The 25,496-nt window shown below is 39.6% G+C and overlaps 1 protein-coding gene across 4 annotated transcripts in view; it reads left to right on the top strand.

Annotated features, from left to right (window-relative positions):
• The window catches only part of APAF1 (apoptotic peptidase activating factor 1), a 68,045-nt gene that overhangs the window by 39,809 nt on the left and 2,740 nt on the right, over nt 1–25,496 (top strand). For all 4 annotated transcript variants that reach the window (XM_019545095.1, XM_019545098.1, XM_019545097.1 and 1 more), the window contains 11 exons: nt 1,271–1,396; nt 2,346–2,501; nt 4,637–4,762; nt 8,000–8,125; nt 10,746–10,865; nt 17,757–17,879; nt 20,116–20,241; nt 21,695–21,814; nt 22,462–22,587; nt 23,649–23,774; nt 24,680–24,826. In XM_019545095.1, coding sequence (XP_019400640.1) covers nt 1,271–1,396; nt 2,346–2,501; nt 4,637–4,762; nt 8,000–8,125; nt 10,746–10,865; nt 17,757–17,879; nt 20,116–20,241; nt 21,695–21,814; nt 22,462–22,587; nt 23,649–23,774; nt 24,680–24,826 — 1,422 coding nt within the window. The remainder of the gene's footprint in view (nt 1–1,270; nt 1,397–2,345; nt 2,502–4,636; nt 4,763–7,999; nt 8,126–10,745; nt 10,866–17,756; nt 17,880–20,115; nt 20,242–21,694; nt 21,815–22,461; nt 22,588–23,648; nt 23,775–24,679; nt 24,827–25,496) is intronic.

Genomic DNA, 25,496 nt, shown 5'->3' on the forward strand with positions numbered 1-25,496 from the left:
GGAACTCAATGACAAGCTTCCTGAGCTTGTCAAAGTCGGCTTTCCTGAAGTCAAGGACTTCTGTGTTGCTGACTGACTTGCCAGCTTTACGGTGGATGGTGAAGGTGATCAGCTCATGGTCGCTGTCACCCAGCTTCTCATCAGTCACTAGGTCACTGATTAGGTCATCCCCAGTAGCCAGTACCAGGTCAAGCAGCACTTTGCCTCTCATTGGCAGACAAGGTTCTTTGGGTGAATCTGATAAAAGATATCAGATTCACCCAAAGAACCTTGTCTGCCTAAACATGCCTCTGCTCTCTGATAATCCAGGTTCCCAAAATTGGGCACCCAAAATTGCTTGTTATGTCAAAAAAAACCCTGCAAAACCTATTGGAGGGGGCAGAGGAAAGAAGAGCCCTAGGAAAATGATGAGGTAGAAAATCACTGATGATGAAGTTGTATGGAAGGTTGAAAGTCAAACAAGAGCACATGTAGGGAAACCAAGAATAGAGAGGATCCTGGAGAGGATGATTTTAAAAGTTCAGAAGATGGTAGGGAAAATAGATGGTGCTCTTTTGATTTAGCTAATAGCTTATTAATGACTTTAGACTCAAGCGAGTATGCTGAACCTTAGCTTGTGTTGATCACTATAAAAGAAAGAGTTTAGGTATTGCTAATAAATTATACTGTTTAGAATTTGTAAAATTAACTGAAGATTGGAACAAGATGCAGGAAATTGTTTAGAGGCAGTAGAATCAAGGATAGTTTCTTAACTCTCTTCATAGCTCTAGGGCATTGTCTCTGCTAAGGGAAAGAAAAGTTCTTTCGATACCAGGTAGCTGACTGAAGTGACATGTGGTAATGTTCTAACACAGTGGTTCCCAACCTTTTTTTCATTTATGGACTCCTAAAACATTTTGAATGGAGGTGTGAACCCGTTTGAATTGTAAGTGTAGGTATTCCCATACCTTTGATTGATAACAGCCATATTTTGTGGACCCTTAGACATAGTCTATAGACCCCCAGGAGTCCATGGGCCACAAGTTGAAAATCACTGTTCTATTAGACGAGGCAGTTTTTGGGTTTCCACACAAATTAGTAGGTCAGAGTAAAGACTAAAAGAACCCAAGGCTTACTTTGACTTGCAGACTCTTAAGAAAACTATGAATTGTGAATAGATTTTTCTATACAAGTTAAGCAGGTTTTTGGATATAAATGAAGGTTATTGAAGCATCTTTAGCTTTGGATTATTTATGGTTTGACAGCAATTGTTTGTTTGCTTATCTTGCAGCTTTGGGATGTAAGAAAAAAGCATTGTCAAAACACAATGTTTGGTCATACAAGTTCTGTCAATCATTGTAGATTTTCACCAGATGATAAATATGTGGCTAGTTGCTCAGCAGATGGAACAGTGAAGGTAAGCCTTGTTTTTAATTAATGTGTTTTTATGGATTAAATGGATGGAAGTTTCTGTGATGTGTTTTGATGATGGAAGTTTCTGTTGCTTTATTATATAACCTTTTAGTAAGGCTTTGTATTCGGGTTTTTCAAACATTAATTCGTTATACCTTGGAGCATCTTGGTGGGGTAGCTAAGCATTATTTCCATTTTAAAAATGAGAAGCCAAAATGTGACTAGGCCAGGTCACTTACCTCAAGTCACAGAAGGATTTCGTATCGTAACCAGAAATAAAACAGAGGTTGCCTTATTTCATCCTATCACTTGTCAGTGAAACTTTGAGAATCTGACGTCAAGGGAATGCTTCATAAAATCATATTCCAAGTGGAAAAGAGATCTGATGACTTAATATAGTTTCAGTATGAGCCAGGAATGCCATTTTCCAGAGAAGGAAAATGTTGTGTTGCCTTTTATTTTATAGTATGTATGTGGAGAATTACAAAATAAACTATGAAAAGAAAATATCCTGTTTGTTGGCTCTAAAATGAGGGATTTATGGTCTTTTTATTCTTTGGAAACATGTTTAGCGTACCCTTGAGGGAAAATTGCTTTGTGCAGTTTTAATAGTTAATAGATGAACGAAACCTGCAGTTAAATGTATTCCTCTCACATTCATAAAATGGATTCAATTCCCAGTCCAAAGAAATTTTAAGTACTTCTGCTTTTATAATTTTGATCGCTGCTTTCTGAACTCTTCCAATTTGTAAATACTTTTCTGATGCAGAGAAGTCCAGAATTGGATATGCAGTTACAAGCTGTCTCCTCCCTTATGACATATATTTACGTACATTGTATACTTATGGAAAAATTGAATAAGTGTCTTTTAATAAATCATTTTGTATGCGTTTAAAGCAAATTTATATCATCTCTGATTTTGGGAGTTTGATTTCATATATTTGTTCTTGAAGCTTTGGGTCACAAGCTCAGGAAATGAACTGAAATGTATTAAGATAAAGGATTTCTTCAGAAATGCTGATGAGCTAGAAGTGGAAGTGTTACCCAAGTGTTGCTCCTGGTCAACAGATAGTGCTACAGTAATGGTGGCAGCCAAGAATAAACTTCTTGTAAGTATTTCCTAATATTCAGATTCAATTTTTTCCCGTAGTCTCAGTTTTGTCCTTTACTTTAATCTAGAGGTGCACCGATACATCAGTCGGATATCGGATAGGCACCGATATAAAGAAAATTGATCGTATCAGAAATCGACCCAATGTGGCCGATTAATTTGGCTGGGCAGTGCTTGCCCTGGCCTCAGCCCCACTTCTCCCTCACCGCAAGGGCTTGCCCCCCACACACTCCTTTCCTCCCCACTCCTCTTCCACCACACCAGACTTACCAGCTGCACACAGCTCTCCAAGTTGCCGGGCTGGTATCGGAAATTGGATTGGTATTGGCCAATATGCCTCCTTAAAAAATCAGCTATTAGTATCAGCCCCAAAAATCTGTCGGTGCACCCCTACTTTAATAATATTACACATTCTCCATTACAAAAATATAAAATGTATGCTGGTAAGGGTATGTGAGCAGCTGGTTAACTTGGAAGAGGGTACACAATATGAAAAAGTTTGGGAATCTATGCTCTAGTGCATCTCATTCAGGAACTTTGGACTTTGAGAAGCAGCTACTCTGATCTCTGACTGAACTGAGAGCCCTAGGTGAAGCAGCTGCTTTGCAAGAACAGGTGGGAGACTTCAGCTGCCTTTTGACCTTTTGGACACACGTTTGTTCACCCCCATCTCTTTCTCTCTGGCTCCTGTGAATAAGCTGTAGAAGAATATCTGTATGCTTGGTTCTTTCTTTAGTGCTGAGGAAAATATGGAATAGCTGAAAATTATCTGCCGTGTTTGACACCCCATTTTTATTAGTTATAAAAGAACATATCTGGTATAGAAGGACACATACAGTAAAGTCTCTGCTTTCTGGCATTTAACTAACCGGAAATTCTATTAACTGGAATTGCTGGCTGGCTGGACGGATGTGGCGGGGTGGGGGACAGGGGAAAGCTCACGCAGCAGCAGCTGCTGCCATTCACCACCTTGCTCTGCTGCCACTTTGCGGGCAGCCTTCTCCACATACCTTCCTCCCCCACTCCGTGTGCAGCTGCCACGTCCTCCCCTCTGCCCCATTCTGTGTTACCTGAACACCCCAACCCGGGGGATGACAGATAACAGAGACTTTACTGTAACTGTTTAAATCAATGGTATCAAATTCATTAGGCCCTGGATGAGGAGCACAGGGCCAGTCTGCAGGCTGGATTAGGCTCTCACACGATTTTCTGCCCCAAATCCAGTGTGCAGGCCAGGCAGGTTCCACAGCACTGCATGCAGCATGTGCCTCGAGCTGGTGCCACTCACTGCAAGCAGCATGTGGGTCCAGTAGAAACCTACAAGGCAGCATGGTGGGCTGGATGATAGGGCTTCATGGTCTTTGACACTCCTGCTTTAAATGGTTAGCACAGAAAAAAGATACAGCTGTGTTAGTGAGAAAAAGTTACAGGAGCCTTTTCAGGGGTGTTATTTATGGGGCTATTAGAAATGATTATCTTTCATCCTTCATAACTGAGTCAGTAAATTGTTCAAAGGTTAATTCTGCCAGTCAGTGACTCTTGTATGATGTTATAACCTCAACTTTTCAATGTTTTACAACTGAGTTGTTAAACTGGCTGCATATTAGAAATTGGCATAGCATAAATTAGCTTTTTTGTTTGCTCAAGTTTCGACAAAGCGTTCAGCTTTTGATTGAGCATGCAGAGTAAGATACCTTAGGGGTTAGTTTACTAGATTTGATCATATCATTTAACTTTTCTCATTTCTGAAGTTCTTGATTATTCTGTATTTCAAAGCACCAAATATTAAGTTTATAAAATGTTTTCTACATGTGATGGAATCAATAATAAAGCAGTTTTTAAAACTAACTTGTTTATCAATATGGGCAGATATGCACTTTTAAAAAAAATACATTATTCCTTCTTATTTATATGGTGGCCAATTAGACTGCATTTTGAGTCAATGTGATACATTTTTAAAATCAGACTTTTTAATAAAATTATTTTATTTAACAAAATGAATAAATATTCAGTGCATTAGACTGTGCATTCAGTAGTTGTTGGAGATTAATTCAAGAAATTAAATCTTAGTCTCTAGTTAGCCAAGTTCATCATGATGTTAATACATCATACTTCTTGAAATTGTTTTCACAGCTTTTAGACGTTGAAACCAGTGATTTATTAGAAGAGGTTTTGAGTTACCAAAACTCAATCCAGTACTATGACTTTTGCCCCAGCAATCAACTGGTAGCAGTTGTCTTGTCACACTATTTTGTTGAGGTAAGCGATCATCTTTTGTTAAGATAATGCAAATAGCTCTCCTGTGCTATAAAATGAAAAAAATATGCTGTATCAATTATTTAGTTTTGGAGAATAAGAAATAAATTAACTATTTTAAAAAACTACACGTACAGTGTGAATTCAGCTACTTTACTTTAAACTACTTGAAAGGTGGTTCCAAAGAGGATGAGACTGCTCTCAGTGGTGACAGATGACAGAATGAGAAGCAATGATCTCAAGTTGCAGCAAGAGAGGTTTAAGTTGGATATTAGGAAAAACTTCCTCACTTTCTCCCAGCTAAGGTTTTGTCTACCTGGATCTTAAAAACTTCCAAGGATGAAGATCCTACAACCTCTCTGGGTAGCCTGTTGTTCCAGTGCTGTACTACCTCTTCACGAGACTGTTTTCCCTAATATCTAACTTAAACTACCATTGCTCCTTCTGTCATCTGCCACCCCTGAGAACAGTCTAGGTCCATCGGCTTTGGAACCCCCACTTCGGGTAGTTGAAGAGTGTTACTAAATCGTCCCCCAGTTATCTCTTCTGCAGACTAAATGAACCGAGTTCTCAGCCTCTCATAATCATAAGTCATGTGCCTCAGCCCTCTAACCATTTTGTGGCCTTCTGCTGGACTCTTTCCAATTTGTCCAGATCCTTTCTGTAGTGAGGGACCCAAATCTGGAGACAATACTCCAGGGTTAAATAGAGTGAAATAATCACTTCCCTCTGCTGGCAGTGTTCCTGCTAATGCATCCAGCTCAGTATGCCGTTAGCCTTCTTCACAACAAGAGCACACTGTTGACTCATGTTCAGCGTATTGTTCACTGTAAGCTCCAGGTCCTTTTCTGCAGACCTGCTGTTCAGCCAGTCAGTCCTAAGCTGGTTCTGGTGCATGGAATTGTTCCATCCAAAATACAAGACTTTGCACTTGTCTTTGTTGAAATTCATGAGATTCCTTTTGGTCCAATCCTATAATTTGTCTAGGTCTCTCTGGATTGTAACCCTAAACTCCAGCATATCTACTGCTACTCTACTTAGCTTGGTGTTATCTGTGAACTTGCTGAGGGTACATTCCGTCCCGTGTTGAACAAAATCAGCCCCAGGACCAACTCTTGGTATACTTCACTTAGTACTGGCTGCCAACTAGACATAAGCCATTGATTCCTACCCTTAAGCCCGATGATCCAGCCAGTTTTCTATCCACCTTACAGTCCGTTCATCCATCCCATACTTCCTTAGCTTGCTTGTGAAAACGTTGTAGAAGACCATATCAAAAGTCTTGCTTAAGTCAAAGTATATGAATGCACTGCACCCCTGTCCCAGCATCCACAGAGCCATTCAACTTATAGAGGACAGTCACGTTGGTCAGGCATGACTTGCCCCTGGTGAATCCAAGCTAGCTGTTCCTAATCACCTTGTTCTCCAAGTGCTTAGAAATGGATTCTCTGAGGGCCTGCTGCAGGATTTTTCCAAGGACTGAAGTGAGGTTGACTAGTCTGTAGTTCCCTGGTTCTGCCTTCCCCTACTTAAAGATGGACCTTTTTCCAAGCATCCAGGATCTCTCCTGATCGCGTTTTCAGAGATAATGGTCATTGGCTCTACAATTACATCAGCCAACTCCCTCCACACACTCTCAGGTGCATCCTGTCTGGCCCTATGGACTTGCACGCATCCAGCTTTTCTAAATACTCCCTAATCTCTTCTTTTGCCACTGCTCACTTCCTCCCCAGTAGTCTGATAGCTGACCTTGCCTGTGAAGACTGGGGTAAAAAAGACAATGATTACTACAGCCTTTTCTGTATCACCTGTCACTAGGTTGTCTCTGCAGTTCAATAAGGGACCCACACTTTCCCTGATCCTTCTCATGCTGCTGACGTACTTGTAGAAACCCTTCTCATTACCCTTCACATCCCCTGCTAGCTGCAACTCCATTTGTGCTCTGGCCTTCCTGATTTCATCCCTGCATGTCTGAGCAGTACTCTTATAGTACTCCGTAGTAGTTTTCCACTACTTGTAAGCTTCCTTTTCATGTTTTAGCACATTTGAAGTATTCCTTGCTAAGTCAAACTGCTCTTCTGCCATACTTGCTAGTCTTCCTTCACATTGAGATGATTCATTCCTGCACCCTCAGTAAAGTTTCTTTGAAGTACAGCCAGCTTTCCTGGACTTCTGTCCCCCTTAGACTGGCTTCCCAGGGGATCCTGCCCATCAGTTCCCTGAGTGAGTCAAATTCTGTTTTTCTGGAGTCCAGGGTCCTTATTGTGCTGCTTTCCTTTCTTTCTTTCCTCAAAATCCTGAACTCAATTATCTTGTAGTTGCTGCTTCCCAAGTTAACATCCACTACTGCATACCCCACCCATTTTTCCCCATTCGTGAGTAGCAGGTCAAGAAGAGCATGGCCCCTAGTTGGCCTTTCCAACACTTGCACCAGAGAGTTGTTCCCAACACTCTCCAAAAACTTCTTTTGCTCTGTTGTATTTCCCTCCCAGTGGATGTCATGGTGATTTGAAGCCCCCCATGAGAACCAGGGCCTGTGATCAGGAAACTTCTGCCAGCTGTTTGAAGAAAGCTTCATCCACCTCATTCTCTCGATCTGGTGGTCCGTAGCAGACACTCACCACGATGTCACCCTTGTTGCTTTCCCCTCTGACCCTAACCCGGAGACTTTCAACAGGCCTATATCCAGTTTCTTACCAGATCTCTGAGCAATTAGGCAGCTTTTACTTAAAGAGCAACTCCTTCCATTCTTGTCCCCTTCCTGTTCTTCCTGGACAGTTTTTATGCCCATCCATGACAGTACTCCAGTCATAGCATAAAAGATTCTGTGATACATAAAACATTACATAAAAGATATGGAATATACAAGTATGCTACAGGATTTGATGATTCACACAAGTGAAAATGGCAGTGCATGGTATCCACAGTAGTCTCAACATATTTACTAGTATAATATTTTATGTAATAGATATTTTGGTCACCTGTGTATGGATGTAAATGAACACTATGGATTAATTTAGTTACAAGCTGAAAACTTTGAGATTTTTAACTAATAAATCTTTGTAATGAATAAAGGCAACAAAATACAAACCTTGAACTATATTTAGGATGAGGACTACAATAAAATACTAGTAGAAGGAAACTCATTACATTCTTGGGCACTTACTGTATGTGCTTTGTGTTACGGATTTAGAATATTTGTGTGTTACAGCTGGACTTTTCCTCTCATTTTTGCTTTAGTTGTGGAATACTAAAACCAAGACAAAAGTAGCTGACTGCAGGGAACACATGAGTTGGGTTCACTGTGTGACATTTTCCCCTGATGGCTCTTTATTTCTGACATCTTCTGATGACCAGACAATAAGGGTAAGATGACATCTACTTCTTTCCTTTTACAAGGCATGTAGTAAGTGTCTTACTTTTCTTTAAAGAATGTGTAGAACAGTTGTGTCAAGTTTAGAGCAAGGAAAGGCACTCCAGTCTTAAATATCTAAAATCCCACAGTTGGAGTAATCATATGCAATAAAATGCACCATACAGAAGTTAGATGGGAATAATAATAATGGTAGTGGTAGGTCTTATGCATATTAATAGTGAATTATAATCCTATCTGTATAGTTACCTTAAAAAAATGAGATTTTGATAAATTGTTATAATGTTATTCTAAGCAGCAGTGATTATGCTTCACTAATTTTATGCATAAGCATCTGGTGAAGTAATCTATTGTTCATGAAAGCTTATGCATCTTTGATTCAGTTACTCTGTCTCAGGGTGGGCAATTATTTTGGCTGGAGGGCTGCTTAACAAGTTTTGGTGAGCTATTGAGGGCTTCATGGGTAGCCCCGCCCCTTGACAGTTGCCCCGCCCCTTGTTGCCATCTTGGGGGCAGAGGTCCCATTCCTAACCCCTGATCTTTGCCACCAGAAGTCCCTCCACTTGCTCCCTGGAAATACTCCCTTTGGGAGAGGAAGTTGCCAGCTTAGAACCAGAAGAAAAAAAATCATATACTAAAAGTCAAATACCTACTATAACATATTTTAATTTTACTACAAAAAATATTTTTGTCATCATTTGTGTTTGCGTAGTGTAGATAGAGGGGATTGCATAACTCAGAAATAAATTCTTAGTTTTGTATATTTTGGGGGGATGTATGGTGTGGTGGGGGTGGGGCTGTCAGGTGGGTGGGCTGTGAGAGGGTATGGCTATTTGTGTGGAGGGCATAGGGTATGGTGGGGGATAGTGTATAGGTAGGGTGTAGTGAGGGCAGGGTGTGTATGTGAGGGAGTGTGGGGGATATAGGGACTCCCGCATGCTCCAACTCTCCCCCCCAAATGGTGCAGCAGCAAGTGGGGCATTCAGGGTAGAGGTGCCTGGTGGGCCATGGCTCTAGCCAGTGCTGCACATCACAAGGAGGGCCAAAGCCTCTCCTAGGCCGGCTATATTGCTGGCACTCCCTGCCACTCACGCACAGCCCCTGCACTGGCAGAGCTTGGGAGGGAAGCCCCGTGTGCTAGAACTAGCTGCCTTCCCTGCCAGGGCTGCACAGCACAGAAGAGAAGCTTCAGGCACTGGAGCTGGCTGCTTCCCTTGCCAGGGCTGTGCTGCAGGGGAGGGAAGCCCCAGGCGCCTTCCCCTGTTGGGCAGGAAGGGCACCCAGTTCCAGCAACTGATATTTCTGTCCTGTGCTGTGTAGCCACGGCAGGAAAGGCAGACAGCTCCAGTACTGCAGCTTGCATCCCATGCCGTGTGATCACAGGGGCTGCATGTGAGTGGCAGGGAGAGCTGGCAATACAGACTGCCCATGGAGGCTGCACCCCTCACTACAATGAGCAGTGCTGGCCAGAGCTGCGCCCCACTGGGTGCCTGTGCCCTGCCTGCTGCTGCTGCCACCACCACCTGCCAGGGCTGCACACCATGAGGGAAGTGTGGGGGGGTCCCCATACCTCCCATCCTCCCTCACGTCCACGTGCTGCCCACCCAAGCTCTGCACTGCTGCCGCCCCCTGGGCGTGGGCTCTGCACTGCCACCAGCCCCAGCCCCATGCTCCCATCCAGCTGCAGCCTCCCCCACCACTGCTGCTTCCCTACTGGCTGCCCAGAGCCAGCCAGAGTCCAGGGAAATGAAGCAGGTCCCTGGGGGCTGCAGCCGCAGCAGTCCTGCACAGAAGCTGCATGCTGGCTGGCCCCTTTTGCCCATAAAGGTGGGAGTGAGGCAGTAGGGTTTGTTTGGGGCTATGTGTATACGTGGGTGCCTTGCTTCCCCCACTTTGTGGGCGGAAGGACTGGGAGGGGCACAGTTTGTCCGTGTGTGCCACGGGCTGAATGAAAGTGCTTGGTGGGACGGATCCAGCCCAAAGGCTGTATTTTGCCTATCCCTGATCTATACATCTCTACCCTGCCTTCTGCCTGACTTCAGACTCACAGCTGATTTTATGTACTTGCTTAGGTTACGTAACATCAGATCATTCCATGCTTTATTTTTTTTAATCCCATAAATTCGTGTTGTAAACCATAATGTTCTTGATAAGATGTAACCTTATGCCTCACATTATTTTTCCCTCGCTCTTCATAATCGGTGTTTTTGATGTGTTGAATTTTTGTTCTTGAAAATAGTTGTGCTAATAACATGTTTAATGCTATAGCTGATATTCTCATTTTTTTAATTCTAGGGTTTTTTAACTTTAAATTAGGACCTGGTGAAGTTTGTACCCATGACTTTTTTAATAGAAGTGTAGAGGAGTACATTGACTGGGTAGGGTGTGACAGGAAATTCAGTATTGCACTTTGTTTATGGAGCTTACTATATGAACAGTAGAGTACTTCCCATTAAACTACTAAATGAAAATCACAGAAGTATTGAAGTTGTTCTCACTGATTTTAAGTTATACTTCATAGTGACTTCTAAGTTTCAGCATGTTCTCTTTTTGACTAATAGTTTTATGTCTTTGTCCTCCTTCCAACTGTTGATATATTATTCCCGTCAACAGATTTGGGAGACAAGTAAAGTGTGCAAGCCTCCAGAAATTGCGTTGAAAAGTGAACTAGATGTTGTATTCCAGGATGATGAAGTGATGATTTTAGGAATTCTCAATCGTACACATCTACAAGTAAGTGTGTTTCTCTGTGTATTTCAGCTTGTAAACTCAGTAAATTGTCTGTATTTTAGAGGGGACAATCTGGACTCTGGACTTTCTGCACTACAGAGAGGTAAATTGCCTCTCTGGGTTACAGAAGAAGAATACAAACCTTTAAGTTATTTGTTCTTGTATTTTAGTATTTTTGGATCAGCCATATCAAATAAGTGATGTACACCCACAATGGTTGTGAGGGTAGTGATTGCCCAGGCATTAAGAGAAGAAGGTCCTAACACAAGCCTTTTAAAGATCATGCCAGCTGTTGATGTATTAAGTGTTTTGGAAAGTGGAAGACATGGTGGGAAGTAATCCCTGTTGGAGAAAATGTACTTTTTTTAGCCCGAAGTTCCTTTTCCGACACCAACTGGAGGAAAACCATAATGCTTTAGAAGTTCCAACTGGTAATTTATATTCTCAGTAGAGAATTATGTATCTGGCTTCCATAGTGCTCAAATGCAAAATCTTGTGGCATTTGCAGCTGTAATGAGTTTTTAAAGCATTGCTTAAATTCATTTGGCTTTGAAAATGATACTCCCTTGGTTGTAATGGCATTAACAATGTAACTTGTTTGGTGTGCATAGTAGTCCTAAGCATCATATTCCAAAAACTCTCTGCTGATGAATGGCAACTGTCTAATGCCATCATTATTATCATTTTTATCTGAAAGTCCTGAGTGAAATAAAGAAGTACCAGCATTTTCCATCTATAGTTCTGAGTGTTCACCACACATTTAATTCCAGCTCCGGTTAATTAAAGTGATATTGCCTGTGCCTGTTTATATGTATATATGCATGTTTTTTAGCTTTTTAATATTTTAAGTAGGTTTATAACCATAGCATTTTAAATAGAAAATTGAAGTCTGTAGTTTTTTCAAAGAAATCGGGGAAATTTCTATGCAGCATCACATCCAAAAACTTTTAAATGACAAATTTAAGGGCTTAAATATTGTACTCATTCATTCTATGACTCTCACTTATGACTACAGTAGTTTAGCAACTAAACATTTCCCTATTTAGTAATTTATTTGTGCCATTACATTGCCAAAATCATATGGCTATACACAAAGAAAACCCAGTTGCCTAAATCACCAGTCTACAATAGACTACTGTTCCCTCTAGTTCGGTCTTACTAGTTACTTTAAATTTTTAAGTGTCTAGTATGTTTTAATCACAGTATTATCCAGACCTGAAACATTATATGGAAGAATGTTTCAGCCATAAGGATAATCATTTCATTTGCTTTAAAATGGGACATAAATGCTATGCTGGGAGCCCTGACGTCTCTTCCTACATAGCTGAGACTAATCATCTAACTGTCAAAATGTATAGGGAGGAAAAAGTTTAATAGGTTCTTGTGCCTTCCTTTTTGAGTAGGATTCATTTGCCAGTCTACTGGTCAGGTCTTCAATGTGTATAGTTAGATAAATAGACAGTCATGGAAGTCATAACTGACTTCTGTAATAGCTAGGGGAAGAATGTGTTTTGAAAGAAAATGGGTGGGCTGTTCTTCTGATTGCCACTTGCCCAGATTCTGCCTACTTGCCGAAGAGCGTTCTTCTTGGTGTAGAATCTGTCTGTGTGTCCCTTCGTGGACAATACAAATGGATTCTTAAAGGGTAAACCTTTGAACTGTTTTTTCAACTTGTTACTGCACGTTGATTAGGTCTCTATTTTTTTTACTTGCAGCCAAGCTGCCTTATCCCTTTTTAATGAGGAGAAAAATGCATTTAAAAAGTATAGAAGCCAAAGAAGGTTAAAAATGTTGGCATGATGAGAAGTCATCGCTTATAAATTTGGGGCTAAATCAGTATTCAGAGATTGAGGGCTAGAAATGTCCAGAGTGAATAAACTTTGCTGGAGACGTGCTCAGTCAGAAGTGGTATCACTGTTTAATTAGTACCTTTGTCTTATTGCCATTACTGCAGCCTAAAATAACAGCCTTTGTTTTTATAGTGTTTGATCTTTTTAAATGTCATGGGGGGTTTTTAAGTAAGTTAAAAAGAGATGATGTTTTAAGCAGGTTAAAATGATCTGATGACCTTATTTTTCCAGATGATTTTAGGAATCAAAATAGGATGGATTTATTTTAACAGTACACTTGTTTCATATCTATTGTCTGTATTAAAATAATACATTAGCCAAAGAGAGATTTTTTGCAGTAGTGCAGTTTTACCAGGGGTGGCAGTAATGGGAGAACCAGTGTTAACAGGTGAATGGGGGGGGCAGTCTTGCAAGATGCTAACTATTTTTAATACCAGTTGCCTTTGCAGAGAGGTGAGGTTCTACAGGTAATCACAAGATCAAGCCCATATTCAGTTGGATGAGGAAAGTCACTAGAAGCCCTCGGTGCTTAAACCATAATATATCACAACATGTACTCCTGTTTCATTAAAAATGTTTTGTTTTAATATTTATCATAGCTGTTAAATTGTCTGTATTTGTTTTTAGACTGTGCATGACAAAATAAGATACGGTGACTAGCAGGGATCTGGGTTTTCTGTTTCCCACAGTAAAATGTGGATTTTCCCTGTGGAAGTGGGAAACCATGGGTTTCCCCTTGCAGGCTGGCAGAGTTCCAGCCTGCAAGGGCTTCCTGGGGCTGCGGAGAGCAGGGTGAGGACGATGGGAGCCAGGGGACACGTGTGTGCGCATGCATGCACATGGCCGGCAATATAGTCAGACAGTGTGGTGGGAACAGCCCCAGCAGCTAGATACTAGTGGTAAGTCTATGGGACAGGAGAGTTGGAGAGCTAGGGCTTGGGGCCTGTCTGGGGGACTGTGCATTGGAGGGAGGAGGGTGTGCACACACGCACACATTGTGTGTGGAAGGGGTATGAGGTGTGTGTGTGTGTGTATCCGTGATAGTGCGGATGCCTGCTGGCACTGGGGGAGGGTGTCCAGGTGCTGGGGCTATGGCAGGGCAGGGGGGTCTGAGGCAGCCACTGGTGAGCACAACTCTGCATGGTTGCCAGCAGGGCCTGCCCAAAGGTGCCTGCCCCTCCAGCAGGGGAAGGGGGCAGAGGGGTCCTTCAGGGGCAGTGGGCATGAGCCCACTACTGCTGGCATGAGCCACAGCTGCAGCCACTGCCACCACCCCCACTGCTACTGGGTGGGCAGGGGGTGTCTGTCCTTGGTGGTCATAGCAGTGTGGCTGGCACAGGGCCTCTGGTGACAGCAGTAACAAACCTTTCCGCCCTGCTCCACTTTCCTGCACTGGGTCCTACCCACTGGGCGGTAGAGGCAGCTCCTGCCTGGTGCCGGTTCAGCCAGGCTGCAGCCCTTTGCTGCGTTCCGCTGTCGGCACAGAAATGAGGGGGGCATGTGCTCCTTATGCCCCCCCACGCATCACCAATGGTATTACCTATGCCCACACGCCTCATTCTGCCCCTGAGAGCACGAGCACTGGCTCCCCAGCACTACCTGCTTGGGACTGAGGGGCAGTAGCATGGGCATGGACAGAGGCAGGGCACTGGCATATCAGAGCTGCTCAGCACCACAAAGTAGTGGACGGGATAACTGCAGCTAGACCCCTATCCTGGTGAGCGAGGTGGGCAGGGGAGCTCTCATTTTCCATGCTAAAATCAAATGCCAAAATATATAGGTATTGAGAATTTATTTTATTATAATAATCATGATTGAGGCCCGGTTTAAAATTCTTTAAAACTAAATATAACAATAGAACATTTTGTTCAACTGATACCTCTATATATAGTGGCATTTCACTTCAATCACAGAAAAACACAGATTTTGAGGGGTTTTAATCTGGGAATTTGGGGGGGGTTAATTAGAGAATTTTGGATTTTTTTAACAGAGGGAAAAAAAGAGGATCCCTGGGGATTAGACATCTTAACACACCTCTCTGCTTCTAAATCTTTATGGCAAAGTAGGGAGAGACTGTGAGGTGTCAGGAAAGCCTTAGCAAAGAGTGGTGATGTTGATTTTAAATAAGCTGATAGGTTGCACTTATCTTGTTAAAGAAAATATCAAATATTTACCTACTGGTGAAATTTATTCCAACTGTTTGGACATTTAGAGGAAAAGGCCTTTTTTCCAACATAATTTTTTGCCTTTGGCCATTTGAATATTGTGTTTTACAAGGGCTGAATACATAAGCATGTTTACCATGGAGAAAAAAAGGTTGGTTAAGATGCTTAAAAATAACTTTCCTAGTCTTGCTCATCTGCTTTATTCTTCTGCCTCTCTGCTCATTACTCTCTCTTATATAAGTTTGTCTTTGTATTGTCTGGATTGTGTGTTAGTTGCATTAGAATGTTTTATATTGCTCAAGGCTTTTATCTGGTTTTAATTTGGAAGATCTTAACAAGAGTGTAAACCTAAGAAAACTTCTTCCTTAGCTAAGAGTAACTTTAACGCTCTTTTTAACTACTAAAATAGCGTTTTTTAAAAAACTCTCTGGGTTGTAATGAGAACAGAGTGAGGTTCTGTTTTTAATTAAACTGTCTTGAGATATTGCTTGTCTCTTCATGCTTGGTTCTTGCTTATAAAGGGCAGGGGGACAGAGCAATGGAACTGAAGCATCATAACCTCAACTTTTAGAAACATATTCAGGTAACTTTCAAATTTAGGCATTGGGTTGAATGGTTTGGAGTGCTGATTATTGAGTGTAGAGCAGAGATATTAAACCCATCAGAGCCCATGGGCCAGATCCAGCATGCAGGGTTAGTCCAGTGCAGGCACCTCATGCTGCATGGATCCCAAACAGGCCCTGCATGCCTCTTGCAGTACACACCACATGCAGTATGCAGGGCCAGGGCCAGTGCTTACTGCATGTAACATGTTTTGGGGCTTGCAGCATGCAGGTCCAGTCCAAGAGCCACAAGCAGCACCTCAAGCTAGATGATCGGGCCAGATATTTGACAGCCCTGATGTAGAGTGTTTCTCTTCTAAATTGCAAGTTAAATTGTGGCCAAAATTCAGATGGACTAGAGTTCTTGCTATCGATCTTTTCCTAATCCTCCAGCCACAGAGTTTGGAAGAGACTTGGGGAGGATAAGTGGGAATGTGTAGCAAAATGGGGTTGGCTTCTCTTTCCTTCTTCTGGTTTTCCCCTTTTCATTGCCTATGACTGTGGCTAGTTGGATTTTGTGCGCCTTCCAAACCTGTTTAAATTCTTGAATTTTGCCTGCCCGTGTCCAAAAAAAAAAAAAGCCTCTAGCTCTCATTGACTGCCCTGTCTCATAACACAAGACCTGCATGTTTATGATGTTTTAGGTACAACCCAATCGCATGTTCTGCAGGGGCAAATTATCAAGGGATTTTTTTTTCACCTTTCTTGCAGCATCATATAAGCACAGTTCAGTAAGCAATAGGATTTTAAAGTGTTTAGTAGAGATGGTGAGACTTTTTTTTTAAAGTTTGCCACATCTTGCAGAAGTGTCTAGTGGGGATGAAAGGGCTACATTCCAGAGGTTCAAAATTACCAGAATTTTGCTGGTTTACCTTGTTTCATAAAGAAGCAGGATCTGGACTGTCTGTAGAATGTAGTCTCCTTTTAATAATACTTTTACCTTCCTGTGCTCTGGATGAGTGGGAGTGGGTGAGAGGATTCAGAAGTAAGCAGAATTTTAGGGGGGTGTAAAAGATGGTCCGTCCTGAATTATTGGTTGTGTAGTTGAAAACCTGTGATTCCACACTGGAGCTGATTTGCCTGATATATTGGAGTCCAGGGTGGGAACATAATACACCCCCTCCTCACCCCAGCATTAAATGAATAAATCTGCAGTCCATTGCTTAATTTGTCCCATGTGTTAATTAGTTGTTTGCCTGCATGTCATTTAAGCAATAGCTGGTAGAAGAATACACGGGGTCTTAATTTCTCTGTGGGTACCTGGTCTCATAACACTTAAAAATAGCAGCTCAGTTTTGCAGCAGCCTGTTGTCTGCCCTCACTCAGACAACTTGTCATTCAACTCTGGTTGTGGGTTTCTAAGCTCTTCTAATAGTTTTTATAAAAAAATGGCTTAAGTCAGTTATTGCAAGGAGATTAACCAAGATAATCAGAAACCTTGTTGATACAGATCTAGGAAGACACCAATTCATATATTACTGATATTAGTCTGTACCATTTTTAGACTACTCTACCTTTAGTAAAGGAATACAATTTCCAGCACAATCAATAGCAATACATACATAAAAAAGTAAAAGATGTTATTTTTTACTTGGTGCACATATTTACTTTTGCATGTCCAAGGGAGGTGACACCTTCACTAATGTTTTTAAGAAATAATTTTAAAGGAATGTTTATACGTGTTTGTAAAACATTAGTTGCATACCAAAAAACACTTTCCATCATTGTTATACAAAAATCATAGTTGCAAAATCCTGCAGAGGCAAGATGTAGGTGAAAATCTCCTCTAAAATCCATGTATCCATAGATGAATATACCTCTTTTTATTCATTCTTGGTTGGCAAAATACTGTTTCTGTGGCTCTACTTGTCAAGTGCTATTGCTACATTTTTCAAGAGCTTTAAAACTCATCTAGTAATTAACATTTATTCTTTCTGAAGAGCAAGTGCCTGGTGCTGGGTACATAGATTTTAAACCTTGATTCTGTGTTGGAACAACAGATTTAAACTCATTACCAGTGTTTAAATATGCTTTTCTATTATAAATAAATGCCTAATCCATAAAGCCAGAAGTAAGCTTTTCCATGTTTAAAGTACTAAAGAAATTGTTTTACAAAAATAAATTTTAACAAAATGTGTCAAATGCAGACCAAAGATTTGAATGCTAAAAATGCTGGTAGGGTGGAGATTGCTCATACCATAGATCAAGATGCTCACATTTTTGTGACTAGGATGTACAAAGTTGTTATACATTTTAATAACCTTTTCTGTGTTGCAGCTAATTAATGGAAACACAGGCCATACTGTCAGTCTGACTGATGTCGAGGAATCTATTTCCTGCTGTTGCCTGAGTGAAGATCTTCAATTTGCGGCATTTGGACAGGAGAATGGAACTGTAAAGGTACTATACTCTCAGTTTCAGAACACTACTGAGTAAATCCCTTCATAGATGTTTCTCATTCTTTTTGCTTTAAGATCTGGTTGATGTGGGAAAAATGTATTTTCTGTATGCAGTTGTAGAGAAGAGAATGAAAGTTAATCAGATGGGTTTTTTTTAAACAGTACATCATACTGTTTTTTTTCAGTGCTCAAAGAAATCTTTATTCTAAAGCTCTTTATGTAGTAGGGCAACTGAGACTCTTCCATTATCCACCCACAAGTGTGTTTGTGTATACATGTGTGGGCGTGTGTGTGTGTGTGCGCATGTGTATGTATACATACGCGCGTGTACACACACACACATGCACACACACATATATATATATATAAGGTCTTCATAAAGTCCTTGTGCACTTTTAAACTTCAATAACTTAGGTTGTAGGTATGATAAAAACAATCTGTAAACAGCATGTAAAAGCAAACTTATTAAAGTTTTAGGGCAACTAGAGTACACAATGCTAGACTTCAACATAACCACCATCCATCATGATACAGTGCTCAATCCAATCTTCCAACTCCTTGAAAATGTTTTCCAGTTGTTCTTGAGTTACTGCATGCAGCTACAATTTATTTAAGAATAAATTCATTATTACTTATGAAGTCTAGCATTGTGTACTCTAGTTGTCCTAAAACTTTAATAAATTTGCTTTTAAATGCCTTTTACAGATTGTTTCTATCATACCTACAACCTAAGTTATTAAAGTTTAAAAGTGCACAGTACGCACACACCCACACCCCCTCAGTTATTCTTTGATGTGGAATAAACAGTGGAAAGAACTGTAAGAAAGGAAAGATTCTCTTGAATTGTCACAGAATTTTTTCAGGATTGCATGCACAAATACAGACAGAAGAATTATTGTCTAGGCTGAAGAACTGCAGAGAAGGGCCTGAGGGTTACAGTGGGTCATAAGCTGAATATGAGTAGAGACCTACCTAAATTGCAGTGGAAGTTCACTGCACAGTAATGCCTTTAATCTTGCTCTTTTCACCATGGCCTTCTTCCCTTCCCCCATGCCACTGAATGAATGGCCAAGGGGCAAAAAATACAGCATTAATTGCCTTTCAGCCAGTCAGTGTGGGGAGGGGGGACTGCTCACGGCAAAAAGAACAAGATTAAAGGCACTGCTGTACTGTGAACTTCTGCCACAATTTTGGTAGGGCTCTACATATGAGTTAACAGTGTGTCCTTATTGCAAAAAAAAAAAAAAAAAAAGCCAACAGCATAGTGGGTTGTATTAATTGGGGTGTCACTTGCTAATCAAGGGAAGCAATTCCTTTGCCATTTTGGTGCTGGTGAGGCCTCGTCTGGAGTACACTGTCCAACTTGAAGCTTCACCTTTCAAGAAAAATGTGGACAGATTGAAAAGAGTCCAGCAGAGAGCAACCAAAATGATTAGAGGTCTGGAAAACATGACTTACGAGGAAATGCTGAAAGACCTAGGATAATTTAGTCTGGAGAGAAAAAGACTGAGGGGAGATTTGATGATAATAGTTTTCAAATACCTACATGGCATAAAGGAGGTGGAGATTTGTTTTTCGCTGTAGATGTTGGGGACAGGATTAGGGACAGAATCTCCATCCCTGGAAATTTTCAAAAGCAAGTTAGACATGTGAGTGGGATGATTTTGTCAGAGACAATCCTGACTTGGTCAGAGGGCTGGAGTAAAAGACCTCCTGATGTCCTTTCCAGCCCTGCTTTCCTGTGTTCCTAATTACAGGGCCTTTTGTTCATTCACGTTAAGAGAGTGAGTTAACCCTCATTAATAGTGGAAGCATTGGGGCCTCTTTGTCCCATTTCAAATGATGGAGACATCTACTTTTAAATTTAAAAAATAAATACGTATTTGTTCTCTGCAGAGCACAACATTCACAGGCTGGTTAATTTCGTGTGCTGCAGTCATGGTAATGGAGCAGAAATGTGGGTAAAAGTGCATGTAGGTTGTTACATGTGATTTATGCACAAAGGCTGCTGACAGATGATTAGACACTTTTTATTAGTGTAGATTATCTTTTCAGTTTCCTGGAGGGTAAGGTACTTTTTATTATTTCCCATCTACTGTGAGTCACCACTTTTGTATAACTCTGCATTTTGTTGTCTTTACTTCACAGGTTTTCTTAAAAGCTTCTTTCCTTTTCATTTTTTTTTAAATTCTCCAGCAGTGATGTTTCTGTGTAATTTTTCTTTTTTTATTGGAAAGGTTTTAGAGGTGTCAGGTGGCCGAGTTTTGAAATCTAGGCGTGGGCACAAGACCTCTGTAAAACATTGCCTCTTTACCTCTGATGGCCAGACCCTCATTTCAAGTGATGATGATCCAGTTATACAGGTTTGTACAATACTGTGTATTGTTGTGTTGGAACACTAAAGGGAAGTTTGTTGCACTGTAATGATTTAGGTTCCACAATTCTCACCCTTTTCCATACTGACCATTCTTAGTCCCCAGGTCCATTTGGATGCAGCCTCTTTTTATTTTAATGGTGTAAACTGGTATGGTCATTCCACTTAACCCCACTCCATCCTTGAAACTGCCTGGCTGCATGCAGATTTAATTAATGGCATTATTAACAAGGTCTCTATCCTTGTCGCCATGAAGCAACAAAAACAGTATAATTTGTTTGATTTGTAGTTTTAAGAACTAAGTAAAATCTATAGTTCAGATGTTCTAAATTTTTTTATTTGCCCAATCTGGAGTACCTATTTCATTACAGTCACTTAGGTGAACGGTTTCAACAATGTTTTGAAAATAAAAACTTTTTAGACTTATCAATCAGTGCTACAGCAAAGTATTTAATTTAAAAGATAAGTAGTGAGTAGACGGTAGGGATAAATAAAATTGTTCGTGCTTACCAAGGGCAGAAACAAAAAGAAGCAAGTCAGCAGTTCCATTGTATGAAGCAATAGGAAGAAACTTTTTAGTAAAATCAAAGGTATTGCAGTGGCTGTGTGATTTAGAATTGTATTTTGTGTTTGCATAATTATGTTATCCCATTTTTTACATCAAAGATGGTAAAAACTATCTGAACAGATGTGATTATTGTAAAGAAACGAGATTTTTTCCAAACATGGCACTTCAGCTTCTTTAGTTAACTTAAGGGTTTTGAACCTAATCCAAAGTTATCAACTCTGAAACACCTATTTCATTCAATTCAAAATAAGTAATTGATGTCAATGACACGTAAAGAAGAAAAGGATCTTCATATTTACTGTAGCAATACCTGGGCTCAAAATCATGCCTTTGAATATGAAATTTACTGTTGAATTATAAACGGAAAACTATACAAAGTTAGGAAACTTTTTAAAATAACATTTGATTAATCATATTTGCTGAATATTAAAGAAAGCTGAGTTAGTGGGGAAAGTATAATGAATAATCTATTTATTGACATAAGTTATGTTTGTGTCCGTAATTTCAGTTTGCAATGACATCTTTCAGAAGCAATAATGACAGTTGGGTGTATATCCACTAGTGAAAAAAAAATTAAGCAGATGTTACTGGGAAAGGCTTTTGCCTTTTTGTATCTTAAGGGTCACTGTCTGCCAGATTGGCTGTTAGCTTTAATTGAATTGTGTAGCATGCTTTTTCAGCTGACCATCATTTAGTGCTCTCCCATGCTTGCTTACTAAATACGTACAGATCTTCCATGGTTCATGCAGGATAAAAAGCAATGGATATTATCTTCTAAAGAATGCTTGTTAATCATCATCCCTGTTAAATTATGTATGAAATGTGAAGAAAGAGCCTATTTATTGTCTTAGACACTTTTTGTGTTGGTAAGCAGGTGTGGAATTGGGAGTTGGAAGAATGCTTATTTCTAGAAGGTCACAATGAAACGATCAAGAATTTTAGGCTTTTGGAAAATTCACGTCTTCTTTCTTGGTCATCTGATGGAACAGTTAAGGTAAATAATGTTGGTGTAATAACAAGTTGAATGAAATACATTATTGCATCTTTAAATAGTAACAAAATACATGAACAAAGTTTGAGGCTCAAAGCTTAATTTTCAGAGAATTAAACTTAGATCTTGTCTATGCTAAGTTTTTATTTCCAAGTGATTCCGCTCTGTATCCGTGCAAACCTTTGTGCAAAGGTGATGCATCAGTTACGTAGTGGCTTTCATGTGAGTAGCTCCATTGGTGGCAACAATTCCATTGTGTTTTTAAAAAGAAGAGCATCTGTTATTCCTAGAATGAAAGCGTCTTTAGCCAGTCCAAGAATTTTTTTAAGAATCTAAACTACCAACAAAAAATAACTTGGCTGATTTTTAATTGCATGTTGTTTTCTTTGGCATTTAGTTTATTGTGCCTTTAATATATAATTTAGCAGTGAAAAACTACAGATTTTTGACAACTACAACATTTTTAAAATTTATTTTTCAATTACTATTCAAATTACTTTATCACATCTTAGAATTTAACATACCAGTAGAATACTCCCCACGTTAATTTTCTAATCTTGTTGATTAACTTTTTATTAGATTTGGGTTTTTTTGAGATTGACTTGATTGAGATTTGTAAAAATAGCTGTATTATTTTATATCTTTTGTAGGTGTGGAATATCATTTCTGGGAAAATAGAAGTCAACTTTGCTTGCCATAAAGATACTGTTCTGTCTTGTGCCATCTCTCCTGATGCCACTAAGTTTTCATCTACCTCTGTTGATAAAACTGCCAAGGTTTGCTGTTGCAATGTTTTAAAATATATACAACAAAGTCTGTATTCTCTGAAACGTGTATTGTAGGCTGCCTTTGAAGTAGCCAGCAGTCACCCCAAATACCACAAACGTTTCGAATATTAAATTATATATATACGAAGTGGTTACTTTTCTAACTCTACTAGACACCTCTTTTTTTCTTTTTAAACTGATCATGGATATACCTTCATACAGTCATTGACTAAGATGCACACTTTTAAGTATACAAACTTCCTGTGCATAGTGTTTTACATAATTCTGTGTATTGCTTTAAGTCTTTACACTAAAAACGCTAGACAGTAGCTGACTGGAAAGCTTTACAGATGCAACTTCAAAAATGAATTCTATATTTAGGTACCAGCCTAAATTCCAAAAGTATTGAGTTCCAAGGTGTTGCCTTTTAAATTCAACTTGGAACAATGTCTAAGTACAGATTTACAAACTCAAGTTTAGGCTCCTGTCTGTGAAAGTGGTTATCTTCCCTCCTTCCCCCTTGCCCAATATCAGAATTTCCATAGTGAAGGATCCAGATCTGCTTCTAAGTATTTTACAAATCAACAATTTGTTTGAACATTTAAAGGCTCTTTCGTGTTTTCAAAGAAAATTTATTGGCCTCCTTGTTAAAAGCACCTTCTTTGAGTTTACATCAGAGTAGGTAGTTAATACATATTCTGCTGTCTTAAACCAAAAAGAAACTCTGGAGTACATTTTCTCAGCTTATAAAAATATGTTTGACCTAATTCAGGAATGCTGTCATCTAGAATAACTTTATCAAGTTTCTGCCTTAAGTGTGTAACCCAAAAAGAGAGGAGTTCATACTTTTTCAAATACCTAGCAAATGTTCTGGGATTTAATCACTAAAGGAACAATGTCTGTTAACAGTTTTATATGTGATGCTTAGAAAGGGTGTGTGGTAATATGAAAGGTGCTGCATATATTTTAAATATTAATTCCTATGTTGATACATATTTAAAGAACAGATAAAATCATAGCAGCTTTTCCACTAAACATTTTTTGCTTTGTTTTAAACATTTTATTTTTAGATATGGAGCTTCAAAAGTTCCTCCATTCTTCATGAGCTAAAGGGTCATGAAGCCTGCGTGCGGTGTTGTACTTTTTCATTTGATAACAAATTATTGGCCACCGGAGATGACAAAAGGGAAATACGGGTACTTTCTTTCTTTTACTTGTTGACGTTTTTTAATAACTCAGATGCTGGAGTCAAAAATGCCATGGGGCTGCTTAAGCCAGTTCATGTGGCAGTATTGAATTTGGGTAATTGCATTCTGGTCAGCTAAATTACCTGAGAAATTTTGGGGAAATTGCTAGGCAGAGGTAAATATATGGGTTCTTTTGCTATGAAGGCAGCTGTTTTGTGGGTGGTAAATATTCAACAAAACTGAAAGTCATTGAAACACAATACAATAACAAAATCTACTTTAAAAAGGGCAGAAGATTGGCACGAATTAGGGGATAAAAACTACAAAAAACATGAGAAAATATTCAAAATAGATATGTAAATGTAGGCCAGATGTTGCATTGTTGTTAGAAATTTTTGGTGAGGTAGGACCCTGAAATGCCCATTTTTGTAAAACTTCTTATGGTTTACCAACTAATAGATTTTGCTCATTTGGGGTTTTTCTTAAGGAGTTTACGTAAACTTTGTTTTATATATTGAGCACCAAAAGGAAGAAAACAACATATTGTGACCCTTCTATACCAGCTCCCAAAAATGTGCATTAGTCATGTAAAATCTGAATTTTTTTTTTTTTGGTGGTGTTGATTTATTTCGTATTTCCTGTAAGTTATGGGATTCTAGTTCTATAATGAGCTGGCACTTTTTTTTTTACTGATTAGTCTGCCAGGAGTTGCTTGTATGATTAAATATACATTGAGTAAAAGTGAAAGTTTTGGTTTAAAAATGACTTGTCTCAGTAGCTGTGTCACTGCAAGAATTGCACTTTGTTGAAAAGGTTTGATTTCTCTCGTATTGAAAAATAAATTCCAATGTTCCTTGCAACAATGACCCTTAGTATTTATACTGCTAATAGTATGTCTGTCTTGTTTCCCCCAGATTTGGGATGTCTCAAGTGGTGAATTACTTCATCTCTGCTCCCCCGTCACTATAGATGAAGGAGGTCCAACACATGATTACTGGGTGACAGACCTCTGTTTTTCTCCTGACAGTAAGATGCTTGTGTCTTCTGGAGGATATCTTAAGGTAAACCCAATGAAAGTGTTTTAATTTAAAACGCAGGATTAGAAGATATGCTGAGCGTCTTAGTCAACATGAAAGGTTTTGCAGAGCACAAGGCCCTTCCAATTTTTGAATACATTTTAAATTCCAAATTTGATTATACATATGGAGCACAATATAGTTCTAAATTGTTTTCTTCCTTGTAGCTCCTTCCCTTTTATATCCAATTTCCTTTGTCACGTTTCTTTTTTTGTCATTTTTCTAAATTGCATCCCTGTCCAAATGCAGGTTTTCAAAAACCTGAGCAGAATCACCTTTTTTTCATTGTTTCCTGTGTGTGCTAAATTTTGGACCACCTGCAAATCTATAAATCGGTGTATATAGTATTTAATAAACAAATAGTGCATTTGGGAGCGTTTCTAACATTCTGATTCTGTATTAGAGTCAGGAAAACAAATACTAAATATGTTAGTCAATAGCAGTTGTTTTCTTTATACTCCAAAGAGACGTGCTGAATATCAGACGATTAGACATTTGATTTAAGAGGAAACCAATTTTATAACCAAAATATTCCTACTAACAGTGTAATAGGCTCTCCTGCAGATGTATGACTTCCTCTTAATCATAGGAGCCCCTTCCCTTCAATATAAACTTCAGTAGGAGCTGTGTGCTATACACATACCAAGACTGGACT

Source organism: Crocodylus porosus, unplaced genomic scaffold (assembly GCF_001723895.1).
Source record: "Crocodylus porosus isolate Cpor-Errol unplaced genomic scaffold, CroPor_comp1, whole genome shotgun sequence".
Taxonomy (NCBI): domain Eukaryota; kingdom Metazoa; phylum Chordata; order Crocodylia; family Crocodylidae; genus Crocodylus; species Crocodylus porosus.